We start from the raw sequence: 12,496 nt of genomic DNA, 5'->3' as shown, positions 1-12,496 counted from the left end.
AACTGTGATGTTGAAGAAGACTCTTGAGAGTCCCTTGGACTGCAAGGAGATCCAGCCAGTCCATTCTGAAGGAGATCAGCCCTGGAATTTCTGGGAAGGAATGGTGCTAAAGCTGAAACTCCAGTACTTTGGCCACCTCATGCGAAGAGTTGACTCACTGGAAAAGACTCTGATGCTGGGAGGGATTGGGGGCAGGAGGAGAAGGGGACAACAGAGGATGAGATGGCTGGATGGCATCACTGACTCGATGGATGTGAGTCTGAGTTGGTGATGGACAGGGAGGCCTGGCGTGCTGTGATTCATGGGGTCGCAAAGAGTCGGACGCGACTGAGTGACTGAAATGAACTGAACTGAACTGAACTTTGACGTCATTTCTGGCATCCCTGAATTTCTCATGATCATGTAGGTTAACATGTACCCAATCAGAATAACAGCATCAGATTTACATCAAGGCATGTCATTTGTATTTCCTGTTAATACGTATTTTTTAGTGGGGGGCTGTATGTCACAGTATGTGGGATCTTAGTTCCCAGACCAGGGATCCAACCCGTGTCCCCTGCATTGGAATGCAGAATCTTAACCACTGAACTGACAGCAAAGTCCCTACTGTAAGTACTTAAATTTTTTTTCTAATAGGAAAGGATTCTAAACATAACTGGAATGAAATATCTTACATTCTATATAAGTTAAAATACTATCAACCAATGTTGATAAACATAAATGTTTATTACCATATAAAGTGCTGTATTAACAGTTAAGGAAGAATATAAAAGCTATTACTTTTATGCTAAAAATAGTTAAATACACAGGAAAATAATGTGAATAAGTAATAACTTCAGGAGAGTATTTTATTCCTTTTGAGTCAATAAATGTAATTTTAAAATTTAAATTATATTTTAAAACAATAAATATCCAATTTTTTCATAATTTTTATAAAATTAGTATGCTTGAATTAAAAATATGAAGCTAAATATTTAAGAACTCTATTTAAATTTTGTGATTCAGTTCAATTATATCATGAACCTTTCAAAAAAAAGTCTTATTTGGACTTGTTCATATCTTGTGAGGAGGAACCAAAAGCTGAATGTTAACTATGCCATCCCAAAATTTCCTGAGAGGAGGAATATGTCCAAAAATCACATGTGAGTAACTCTGGTATACATGATAGTCAACTGAAACATGTCTTATTTTTTAAAATATGAAAGTAAACACAGGGAATTATATTCAGTATTTGGTGATAAACCATAATGGAAGATAATATGAAAAAGAATGTATCTATGTATAACTGAATCATCTTGCTGTACAGTAGAAATTAACATAATACTGTAAACCAACTATACTTCAATAAAATAAATTTTGAAAAATAAAAAATAAATAAAATATGCAAGTTAAAGTCACATGAACAAAGTCCCTCAGATTAACCAAAAAACAGGGGGAAAGGGTTTGTTTGTTTTTTTTAACACATTCAGTATATGGAAAAAATATTTTTAGTTCTTTTGCCTAGAAGACAAGTCAGGGTTTTTAAAATTTTCAAAAATACTATCAGTGAGTTTGCTGAGTAGTGTTAGAAGGCAAATAACATGATTCTTGGACAACTGACTAAAAAAATGATTAAAAACTGTACTGAAAATCAGAGACAGCAGGTTGTTTACTAATTTAGCCATTACTTAAAAACATGATGTGGGATAAGCCATGAATGAAACATACCTGGTGAACCTGAATTTCCACTTTAAGAGCCTCCTGTAGAGTCTGCAACTCCATCCTCTACCTTCTCCACTTTTTCTATGTCTGCTAATTCTACAGTTTCTTCAGCCTTTGTTTAAAATAACAAACTCCTCTTCTCACTGCAGCTGTAGAGATCATAAAATGTTTGGGATCATTATGTTGGTTATAAAGGAAACATACACGTTAGATAAAATAAATTACATTAGGCAAAAAAATTAGCCAACTAAACAAACTTTCCCCAAACAGATTTCTTTCCAAAATGAGTAGATTTGTACTGAATTGGTATCAAAACTTTCTGAGTTTTATTCTGTGAGCATTCCTCTACAAAACACTTCAAATAAGTAAGACATGAAAAAAAAGTGTTTAATCTGGTCATGAAAACATCCAAGCACTTACTACGTGCTCAGCACCATGTAAGATACTACTTTCTGAGGACACAGAGCTGAACAAGACCACTTCTGTCCTAGATGGGTCAGGAGACAAGAAGAGGAGAGGACAGCCACCCAGGACACACTGTTCTTGGAAAGAGACACACACCAGCATGGTCATACATTTTAACTACCACACAGAGTGAACTGGAGAGCTCAGGATCTCTTGGAAGTTAAAGAAGGCCAGAGCATTCTCATTTGGATGGACTTCCACAGTATTTAAAAAAATAAATATAAACTCAAAATAGGGGAAATTCTGGTATAAAGGTTTACATTTAACAAATTAGTACTTAACCACATTACAATGGAACTCTGCTTTCCACAAAGTTATGACAGAGATGTTAAAAATAAATCCATCGTGCACAACAGATGAGATGTGCCTATATAACAGAACAGACTCTTCACCTTTACACACCTTCTTTTCCAGCCTGCTGGTGCATCGCTTTGGCCACACGTATAACTACACATGGAGACAACGTCAAAAGTCTAGATTTGTGAATGTGAACCTTCTGCTCTGCTCACCACTACTGCAACTTAAATTAACTCCATAGCTAACTTTTCTTTCTTTTTTCTTGAATGTGGCCTTAGACATGATTTCAGGTACTCTCCTCAAAGTAAAAGTTTAATTGAATAAATATATATATATATATATATATATATATATATATAAAACTTGTAGTTAGAGCAGCTTTTCAGCATTTTTACAAACTGAGGAAGGGGATAATCAAGAAGTTAGAATAACTGCTACTCCTTATGCTAATTCAATGAGACTCATAATCTTTAAACCTTCTAAAAACTATTTATATATGGATAAAATTCATAGTTAACTTGAAAGAGTTAGTCGCTCAGTCATGTCAACTCTTGAACTCTATGGACTGTAGCCCGCCAGGCTCCTCTGTCCATGGGATTCTCCAGGCAAGAAAACTGGAGTGGACAGCCATGCCCTTCTTCAGGGTATTGTCTCAACCCAGGGATCAAACCTGTGTCTCCTGCATTGTAGGTAAATTCTTTACTACCTGAGCCACCAGGGAAGCCCCAGAGTCAACCTAAGTTTTCTTAAAACTTCTTTAAAACCTGATTTAACAAAGTTATAATGAAGTCATTAACTTCAGGCTGTATTCGTGTGAGTATTAGTCTTCATTATATTTGTTTAATCTTACTAGGCTTAAAAACATTACTGGCAATCTCTTCCCTAGGGCTTACATACTATGTTATGTAATATCAAAATATCCTAAGCTTTTTTTAAGAAAACAATACATTTCCAAAGTGTAAAATTCCTTCAAACTTACATTTGTGGAGGCTAGGAAATGATATTATTGTACAATGATATTGCCCACCAAAAATTTTCATACAGGTAGTATGTTTAGGGGAGATAATTTGGAAAAGGCAATATTGATGAACAAACCCAGGTTTTCCAGATATTTATTAAATATTTAAAAATTGTTGGAACTACATAAATATTGGTTTTAGACCAAGGTTTTTGTTGTCATTTAGGTTTACATACTAAAGCAAATGTTAAAACTATGCACTCACTATAATTTTAAATGTTAAAATAATCTCTCTACTCAAATTCCTGACTTATGTATTAGAGGTCTTCCTGAAAACAGTACTTAGTTTTAAGCCTATCAGAAAGCATGTCCAAAAATGATTCCCTATCATTTTCATTAAATTAAAATCACCTTGAAGGGTATTTTCAACGACAGAAAAGCCACACTTTATTTTACTAGTAGTTACATATAACATCATAGCTCAACTCAATTCATAAGCTCTAGAAATAAACAGGAACTTAAAAACATAAAGAATTTACAATATACACAAAGGGTTAACATAATTTGTACAGTTACAGAGTGCTTACAGATTAATTACAAATTAATTTTTCAAAGGCTATGAAAAAGCAATTCACAGAAGAAGAAATAAGAGTGATCAACATGAAAAAAAATCTATCTTCAAGAGAGTCATGGAAATGTAAATTTAAGAAGACACATTTTTGTCAAACTGACAAAGACATGTAAAAACAATAATACTCTGAGCTGTCTAAGGTTTGCATCAGGTGGCACTTTTATAATTTGCTATTAGTTATATCTGAGTGGTAGCACTGAGGATTATTTACTTTCTTCTTTTCAGAGTATCAGTATTTTCAAATTCTTCCATGGAAAATATGTACTTATTTTTATATAACAAAGAATTAACTTAGAATTGCTAGATAAAACATCAGAAAAATTTATACTGATGAAACAAAACGTTCAGGAACAGAGTAAGTAAAGCCAGAGTTTTAACCTGGAGATTCTAAATGTCAAAGAGTGCCTCATAGGATAAGAAGCCTGCAACTCAAGTTAATGAGAAGCTGACAGCTTTTACTTCCTTCATCAGATTGTTGTCTGCTTATTAAAGATACACAAAGGCACGAAATTTTACTTGGCAAGGACTCTAAAGGCCAATTACTCATTTTATTTCAAGATAAAACTGAAGGGTTAAAAAAGGTAGTGACTTATTGTAGAAAAATATATGAAGGATTAGAAGATTCATTTAATATATTTCTTTTTCACAGAAGCCTCTTTCTGCATTTTTAAGAGACTGATTTCTGCCTAAAGAACAGGTTATATACATATATATTCATAGCCTACAAAAAACAATGCAAGCACATGTTGAATCCTTTTAAAAAATACTTTGGGGCTTAGACAATGTATGCAGCCATCATGTGATGACCATTTGGGGGCAGTTTATAGTATTATAAAGTAATACAGAAGGTAACATAAAGTATTATAAAGAAGGCAAAATTTATAAAAAGATGATTTATCATATTTTGACCAATTCTAATAAATTATAAATAACAAATCCACTGCTGCAAGGTAAATATGAAGAGACTTACAAAACAATTTACTGAGGTACAAAGCCTTTCTCCGCCCATCAGTTCTAAGTACTACCACCAGAGAAGGCAAGTGCTTAGCACAAAATACCAACATTCACTATATTCAAGACTGTATGTGTCAAACCACTGGGACACCTAATGGCCTCCCACATTCAAATTACAAAAAACATAAATAAAAACTCCACAAACCAAATGAACAAGCAAATAAACAAAATAACCAAATCTCACTTAAAAAAAAAGGGGGGGGGGCAGATGTAGTATCTGAAAAGAATATTCACTGTCTCAAAAAAAAAAAAAAAAAACAACCTGATTCCATTTACTCACTGCGTAACCACTCTCAGCTTTAGGTTTGTTTGCTTATAAATCATAAAAAGGGGAACAGAATCATCTGTTTCACAAAACTATTATGAGGTTTAAATTGGGTGAAGTTATATGAAAAGCCATTTGTAAACTGTAAAGTTCTATGCTTTTCTTAACATACTTAACTCTTACTCATACACACAAACTTTTGTATAAACTTCTCAACACAGTGTATTTCTGAAAAGAGTGTAAGCTTTCTTATTTCCAACTTCTCTAAGAAAGGGATTCTAACCACTTTCCTGGTTACAGTTCTGCGTGGAGATGTATGACTGCTAGATCTTTCATAATGATTCTAATAATGCAGTAATGCTACAACTCTGAATTTATTACTAAAATCACTGCTCTGTTCTTGAATTGATATAAATCTTTTCCCAATTAAAACTCATTGCATCAACCAAGTTTACTTAACTACAATAAGTCTGTAATACGTTATGCCCCCAGACTGAATTCCTTAAAAATGAACAGCTCAGGGTTCTCTATACCATGTATCTACTTGGTGTAAGACTCCACTTTTGATCTATACTCTCAAAATAGTGTTTCAAGTAAGTTTAATTAATTTTTTAAAATTTGAAAAAGTAGAGTCTTGTAGATCTATGTATCCTTACTTGTCTGATGTCTATTACTAAAATACTAAAATTAAATTACTACAATACTGAAATAGCTCCTCTGTCCACGGAATTCCCCAGGCAAAAATACTGGAGTGGGTAGCCATTCCTTTCTCCAGGGGATCTTCACAACTCAGGGATAGAACCTGGATCTCCCACATTGCAGGCAGATTCTTTACCACCTAAGGCACCAGGCAATGGCACTCCACTCCAGTACTCTTGCCTGGAAAATCCCATGGACAGAGGAGCCTGGTAGACTGCAGTCCATGGGGTCGCTAGGAGTCAGACACGACTGAGTGACTTCACTTTCATGCACTGGAGAAGGAAATGGCAACCCACTCCAGTGTTCTTGCCTGGAGAATCCCAGAGACGGGGGAGCCTAGTGGGCTGCCATCTCTGGGGTCACGCAGAGTCGGACACAACTGACGCGACTTAGCAACAGCAGCAGCAGAGGCACCAGGGAAGCATTATTAAAATATCAGGTTTCAATTTGTACTGAATACTTACTGATTACTATGGATCTAATATGCTAGTAGATAAAACGTATCTTTAACTTTTAACTACCAGTGCTAAAAATGATCACAAATGTGAAAATTTTAATAACTTATGAAAACCAGCATTTACTAACATGAATCAATAAGATGACATTAAAAAAATATATAATGTTTATTTTCTTATTTTCATGGTGGTATTTCTTTGGTGACACTCCATAGGTCAACAGGAAATGCTACTGCACAAAGAACTTGATGTTGGAGGCTACACTTTGAATCTGGCAAGGTTACTATGCTCAAGTACTGGTATTATAGGTGTTGACAAACCTGAGCTAGTAAGACTGATGCTTCTTAACCACTGAATTTACACACATACACACACACACAATTCGATTAATGATATCTAAAAGTATGAATGCCTTTGAGTATAAAATATGTATCTTTCCTTTGGTTTCTTGGGTGTAAGGGGGCCAGATCCTTGTTAAAAACAAAAAAAAACCAAGGAACACCTGCACAAGTCATACCATTCCAGCACAAGGGAGTGGTATTTTCGGTCGAGTCAGGGTTTCCCCACAGCCCCTCTTCTGCACAGGTCTGCTGTAGTGAGTGTCCTGCCCCACTCCCTACCACCAGTGTTCATTCTAAGATACCGTTTCTACCTCAGCTTCCTGGCTCCAGGCCTGGCAGACACACATACACTCTTTTATTTGCTACTTTTCTTTACAGAAATCAAGCATGTCTACTAAACTCTTCCCAACTATACCCAACAACAAGAACATTGAAGCAAATTCAAAAATGCACAGAAATTCAAAATGAAGGAGGCTGAAGAGAAGAGTTGTATAAAAGCATTTTAGAAATGGTTGCCATATTTACCAGAATGCTTTTTAATGATAAATATTTTACTACACAAAGGAAAACACAAGAGAGGACGGTGGTCTTGGTATAACTAATCAGTACTTAACAGAAGTGGAAGTTATGGGAGAGAGATTTCAGATCAATTTAAGGAAGAGCTAAGGATTAGAGCTGTACAAAAAAGGAATGGGTTACCTTATGAGGTAGTGGGCTCCCTGTCAATAGAAGTATTCAAGAATGCTGCATATCATATCCCCCTCTTGGAGATTCACAATGCACATTAGCATATTAAAGGTTCTGAGAAGTCCTGCAGTAAAGAAACCTGTTTAACTTTGTTTAAAGCAGCATTTTCCAAATTATTTGACCATAGAACATTTTCCCCACCCTCCCACCTCAATAATATTTATTAATTTCTGTGGAAATTACAGTTCCGCAGAACACATTACAGAAATATGAGCTACATTCTTTAAAATGTAGAATTTAATACATCAGGGATATATCTGAATAACAATATGTCAGGGATATAAGAGAAGAAACTGCCACACCTGGTAAATGGTTCAAAGAGAAGGCCCTTAACATTCCTTCTTCTTTAAGAAATGTATGATTCCATTGCATCTCAAACTAAAGGGCTAAGGGGTCTTGATTATTTATTTTTATTGGTTCCATGAGAGAAAGGCAAGTAGATAAAAAGGTAGTATAATCTAAGATTAACTGGTTCAAATGCCTCCCTTCCAAGTTCAAAGCTCAATACCTAAAAGGTAAGAGATACCTCAACGATCATTAAGTTATGAAAGAAGCCTCAACTAAATACCTACTCTACCCACTAAATGAATTACCATTTGAGAGAGAGAATTAAAAAAAAAAAAGTACCTTGCAATAGGGGACTACCCTACTCCAGTTATCTTGTTTGAATTTAATTTTTTATCATAATACATGCTCTCAAAATAAGGTTAATGTTTGTTTGGTCTTTAGACACTGGAATGCCCTGTGTAATCTGAATTATACACTCAAATAAATGATTAAGCGTGATGATTTATAAGCTGTTAAAGTAGACATTAAAACTGATACTATGGAAAAAAACATGTTTGCCTATATGACCCACACTGCCACATTTCTCTCATTTTAAAAACTTTTTCCTCTTCAAGAATTATACAAAACATACACTGAAAATGTAGTATCAGACATGAGGCCAATCCAACGTTAAATTTAATAATATAAATGCTAAGAGTCCCCAAATTTCAAAGTCAAGGTTCCCATAGTCACATTAACTTAAGTCTTTTTGCACATATACTAAGGCCATCAAATCAAACAGCGTATTAAGTAATACAAGACACAATGGGAACCTTAACTTTTGAATTTCCTGGTTTCTGAATTTTCAGCCCTAACCACTGCATTAAGGACATTTTCCGCAAAGGGGACCTTTACATTTTAAGAGGTTATCGAACGTAGGAACATGCAAGCCTGGCAGTAATATTAGAAACACAAATGAATTTGAAATATGGTTATGTGAAATTAGACAAAAATTCACTTTCACTCAGTACAAACAGTGAAGTCTTTCTCATTTCTGGGAGAGAGCTTTTTTGCAAAAAAAGAAAAAAAAAATCACTGAATATTTGAATTATCATCCTACGAGCATCAGGCACAGTATGCCTGCTTGAAAAAAGTACTTACCAATTTTGGGGAAACTGGCTCTCCTTCAGTTCTCTTGCTCCCTATAAGAGAAGAAAGGGAAAATGGAATTAGACTACAAACACAGACTTATGACAAGTCATCAAAAGCTGGTAACATAAAGATTTCTAACTCATTTTAATGAGGTAAAAGCCAAAACACACAAGAATCTCCAAAGCTTTAAAACCCAAACGAAAAAAATAAGGAAAGAGACAGGTAGTTTCGTTTTTACAAGAGAAGAATTCAAAGGCAAGTGGATATCTAATTTTCCATTTTTTTTTCCACTTTTCCATAGCCTTTTCAAGACAAGAAAAAGTAGCTGATAGTTTCCCTTTCCTAAGAGACACAGAAATGCAGAAATACACACACATCCCCAACAAATGACCTTCACTGTTTGCTGCTTTATTTTACAAATTAGGCTAACATCATTGGCCCTTAGCTTGATCTACTTAAAAGGCTTTTTTTTTTTTTTTTCAATTAATCTTGAAATGGACCTGTCTATATAAGGCTTTAAAATTCAAGCATCTTATATGTATAGTCATAATTTCAATTAAACTTTTCATTCACATTCTTAAAGTCCTACCAGTTTAAACTGTGAAACACATAACATGAAAGTGACTTTCCCTATGCCACATCAGTGATAGAGCCAGAAAAAAAAATCCAGGTTTTGGGATCCCAATCTATGCTCAGTGATGCTTTTATCAATTGTGGTTTTTTAAGATTATCTAAACTCCATTAAGTTGATTTCAAGGCCAGAAAATTCATGTCAAGCTATATTATTTATTTTTAACTTGCCCTTGCCCCAAACTTTTCTAGTTAAAAAAATTAGTGAACAAAAATTACAACCTTTTCCTTAGTATTTTAGTATTAACTTATTTAAATTCAACATACCATGCTCCAAATCTATATCATCCTATGCCTTAAACATAGTATATTTGTCCACTGATGTCACTCCAATAGTGTGATGTAAATTCTCATTTCCTTAACGGATATTTAAAAAAAATCTTCATCCAAATCACAAATTTTTATTTAATCATGCACAGTCATACCCAACATATAGTAAAATAATTTTAAAGGGCCTCAATTCATGCAGTTAACATTCATTTCCAAAAGAAATTCAATTTGCTGTTTTATTCTGCCTTTCTTTTAGCAGCAGCACTTTTCTAGAGTTCTAAAGTCCATATAAATGGCAATTTTAATCACCAAGATTAGAATGATTACCAACCAAAAGAAAAATCTATAAAATGATCTGCAGAATGATGTGGTTATTAAAAAGTAGATTCTTGGGAATTCCCCGGGGGTCCAGTGGTTAGGACTCTGTGCTTCCACTGCAAGGATCATGGGTTCAGTCCCTGGTTGGAGAACGAAGATCCCACATGCCACAAGGTATGGCCTCCCCCTACCAAAAAAGTGGATGCTCACTAGGAAAAAAAAATATCTAACTATGTGTGATTCACAATACACACCCATATCAAACCATTATGTTGTACACCTAGAACTAATATGATGTTCTATGTCCATTTTAAAAAGTGGATCCTTAGTACAGATTCTGTACCACTCTCAGACAGTACCAGGCAAACAGTAAAGGCTCCTTAGGGAGAACTCCCCAGAAGTCCAGTGGTCACGACTGGGCACTTCCACTGCTGTGCCCAGGTTCAACCCCTGGTCGGAGAACTAAGATTCCACAAACCAAGTGGTGTGACCAAAAACAAAGTAAATGGTCAGTAGATATTTGTTAAATGAATGAATTGACTGAGTGGACCCTTAACTCTCAGTTGCTGGCTTATTTTCCCTACTAGGCATTTCTTGTTAGCTCTTTCATGCTGGGGACAATCTCTCATGCACCAATCTCCCACAGCATTATTTGTTAAATGAGTGACTTTGGATAAAAACAGTTGATTGCCATTTTAAAACATAATGAAAAGGAAAATATAGATATATTGGATCAAATAAAAATTAGGAACTTCTGTTCATCAAAAAAAAAAAAAACCAACATTTAAGAGAATGAAAAAGCAATCCACAGAACTGGAGAATTATGACTGTAATACATAACAGTAGCTTATACTCAGAATGTATAAAACATGTTGAGACTCAAAGTGGTCAGGATGGGATCGGGATTTCAACTTTTACACAAATGGCATTTGAGAAGGTACAGTCAAATAAACTTTTCTGAAAATCATATTCAGTAAGAAGGGCAATGGATGCACCTTATCTCTGGGGCATTTTCTCCAAAAATAAATAGCAGAGTCAATCCCTAATTGACAAGGAATTTTACCATGATATCACAAAACTACTCATAACATTGCTTGCACGGATGGCAGAAATCACAATGGAAATCAAAGTCTGAGAGGTTAAGTGACTTCCCTGAAGGTCACACAGCTAGCTGGTATCAAGCCAGAGAAAAGTACACAGACCCTGAGACTCCTTTGACTAAGCTGGCCTTTCTACTAGATCACACTTTCTCTTATCCAGCTTCAGCAGTTACTCTCTTAAGAAACTAGGATAAATACTGACTGACCAAATATTTTGGGGAAAATCTTCATATAAAATTTTAAAGAAAAATCACATAAGTAAGCTCTCTAAGGCTGGTTTTAACACTTGAGCTCCTTTATGCCTAAGGGATCCCCATGAATAGGCTTCAGAGGGGTTTGCCAACTCCACAATACTATATGCTGAATGGTGAATATAATAGTATTCTGGGAAGATCCACAACTTAAATAAGATTCACAGAGGTTCAGATACCCAAAAAGAGTAAATTATTTTTAGACTAGTGATTCTTAAACACTGCATTAGAACTACCCGAAGTGTTCCTTCTGAAGACTGATTATTAACTGACTACCACTGGGATATTGATTTAAAAAAAGAAAAGCAAGTATTTCTGTAATTTAATAAAAATTAGCCGCAAAAATATTTACATGTAACTTGTACTTTTTACATTATACATATGCAAAATGTATGTAAGTCTGAAATGCAAGTTTGACTTCCTCAGGTTAGGTTGATTGGAAAGTCCACTTAACTTCTCACATACATTTGACACTTGCAGCTCAAGTAGTTCAAAATTTTAGCCTTATTTGCTTAAATTTTTTTAAATAGATTTGTTCCTGAAAAATACATTCAACACACATGAATTGGAGTGATTATTTTTACTTTTAGAGTTGAATACTATCTTGTTAACATAACTTCACATAATTTTTTGCAAACTAAAAATTGTTCCACCTCCTCTCTGGAACTTCACAGGTATTGTAGCTGCTTTAATTATAGCCAATAAAGAAATGAATCATTCAGATTTCTGATATGGTTATAAAATTTTTAAATATCATCAATAAATCTAAGATGATTAATCAGATCAGATCAGATCAGTCCCTCAGTCATGTCCGACTCTTTGCGACCCCATGAATCGCAGCACGCCAGGTCTCCCTGTCCAACACCAACTCCTGGAGTTCACTGAGACTCACGTCCATCGAGTCAGTGATGCCATCCAGCCATCTCATCCTCTGT

General features: G+C 34.8%; 1 protein-coding gene across 23 annotated transcripts in view; it reads right to left on the bottom strand.

Moving 5' to 3' along the window:
* Positions 1-12,496, bottom strand: part of PHF21A (PHD finger protein 21A) — a 191,729-nt gene that overhangs the window by 152,698 nt on the left and 26,535 nt on the right. For 15 of the 23 annotated variants that reach the window (XM_044929220.1, XM_044929217.1, XM_044929214.1 and 12 more), the window contains 3 exons: positions 9,002-9,042; positions 7,526-7,637; positions 1,708-1,850 (listed from right to left, as the gene is read on the bottom strand). In XM_044929220.1, the coding sequence (XP_044785155.1) occupies positions 1,708-1,761 (54 nt within the window). In that variant the 5' untranslated portion in view covers positions 1,762-1,850; positions 7,526-7,637; positions 9,002-9,042. Of the gene's footprint in view, positions 1-1,707; positions 1,851-7,525; positions 7,653-9,001; positions 9,043-12,496 lie in introns of all 23 variants that reach the window. The other 8 variants (XM_025266149.2, XM_025266145.2, XM_044929212.2 and 5 more) reach the window with 2 other exon arrangements.

This window comes from Bubalus bubalis, chromosome 16 (assembly GCF_019923935.1).
Source record: "Bubalus bubalis isolate 160015118507 breed Murrah chromosome 16, NDDB_SH_1, whole genome shotgun sequence".
In the NCBI taxonomy this organism is placed as follows: domain Eukaryota; kingdom Metazoa; phylum Chordata; class Mammalia; order Artiodactyla; family Bovidae; genus Bubalus; species Bubalus bubalis.
Note: the sequence above shows the minus strand (reverse complement) of the source record. Positions and strands in the feature narration are given on the sequence as shown.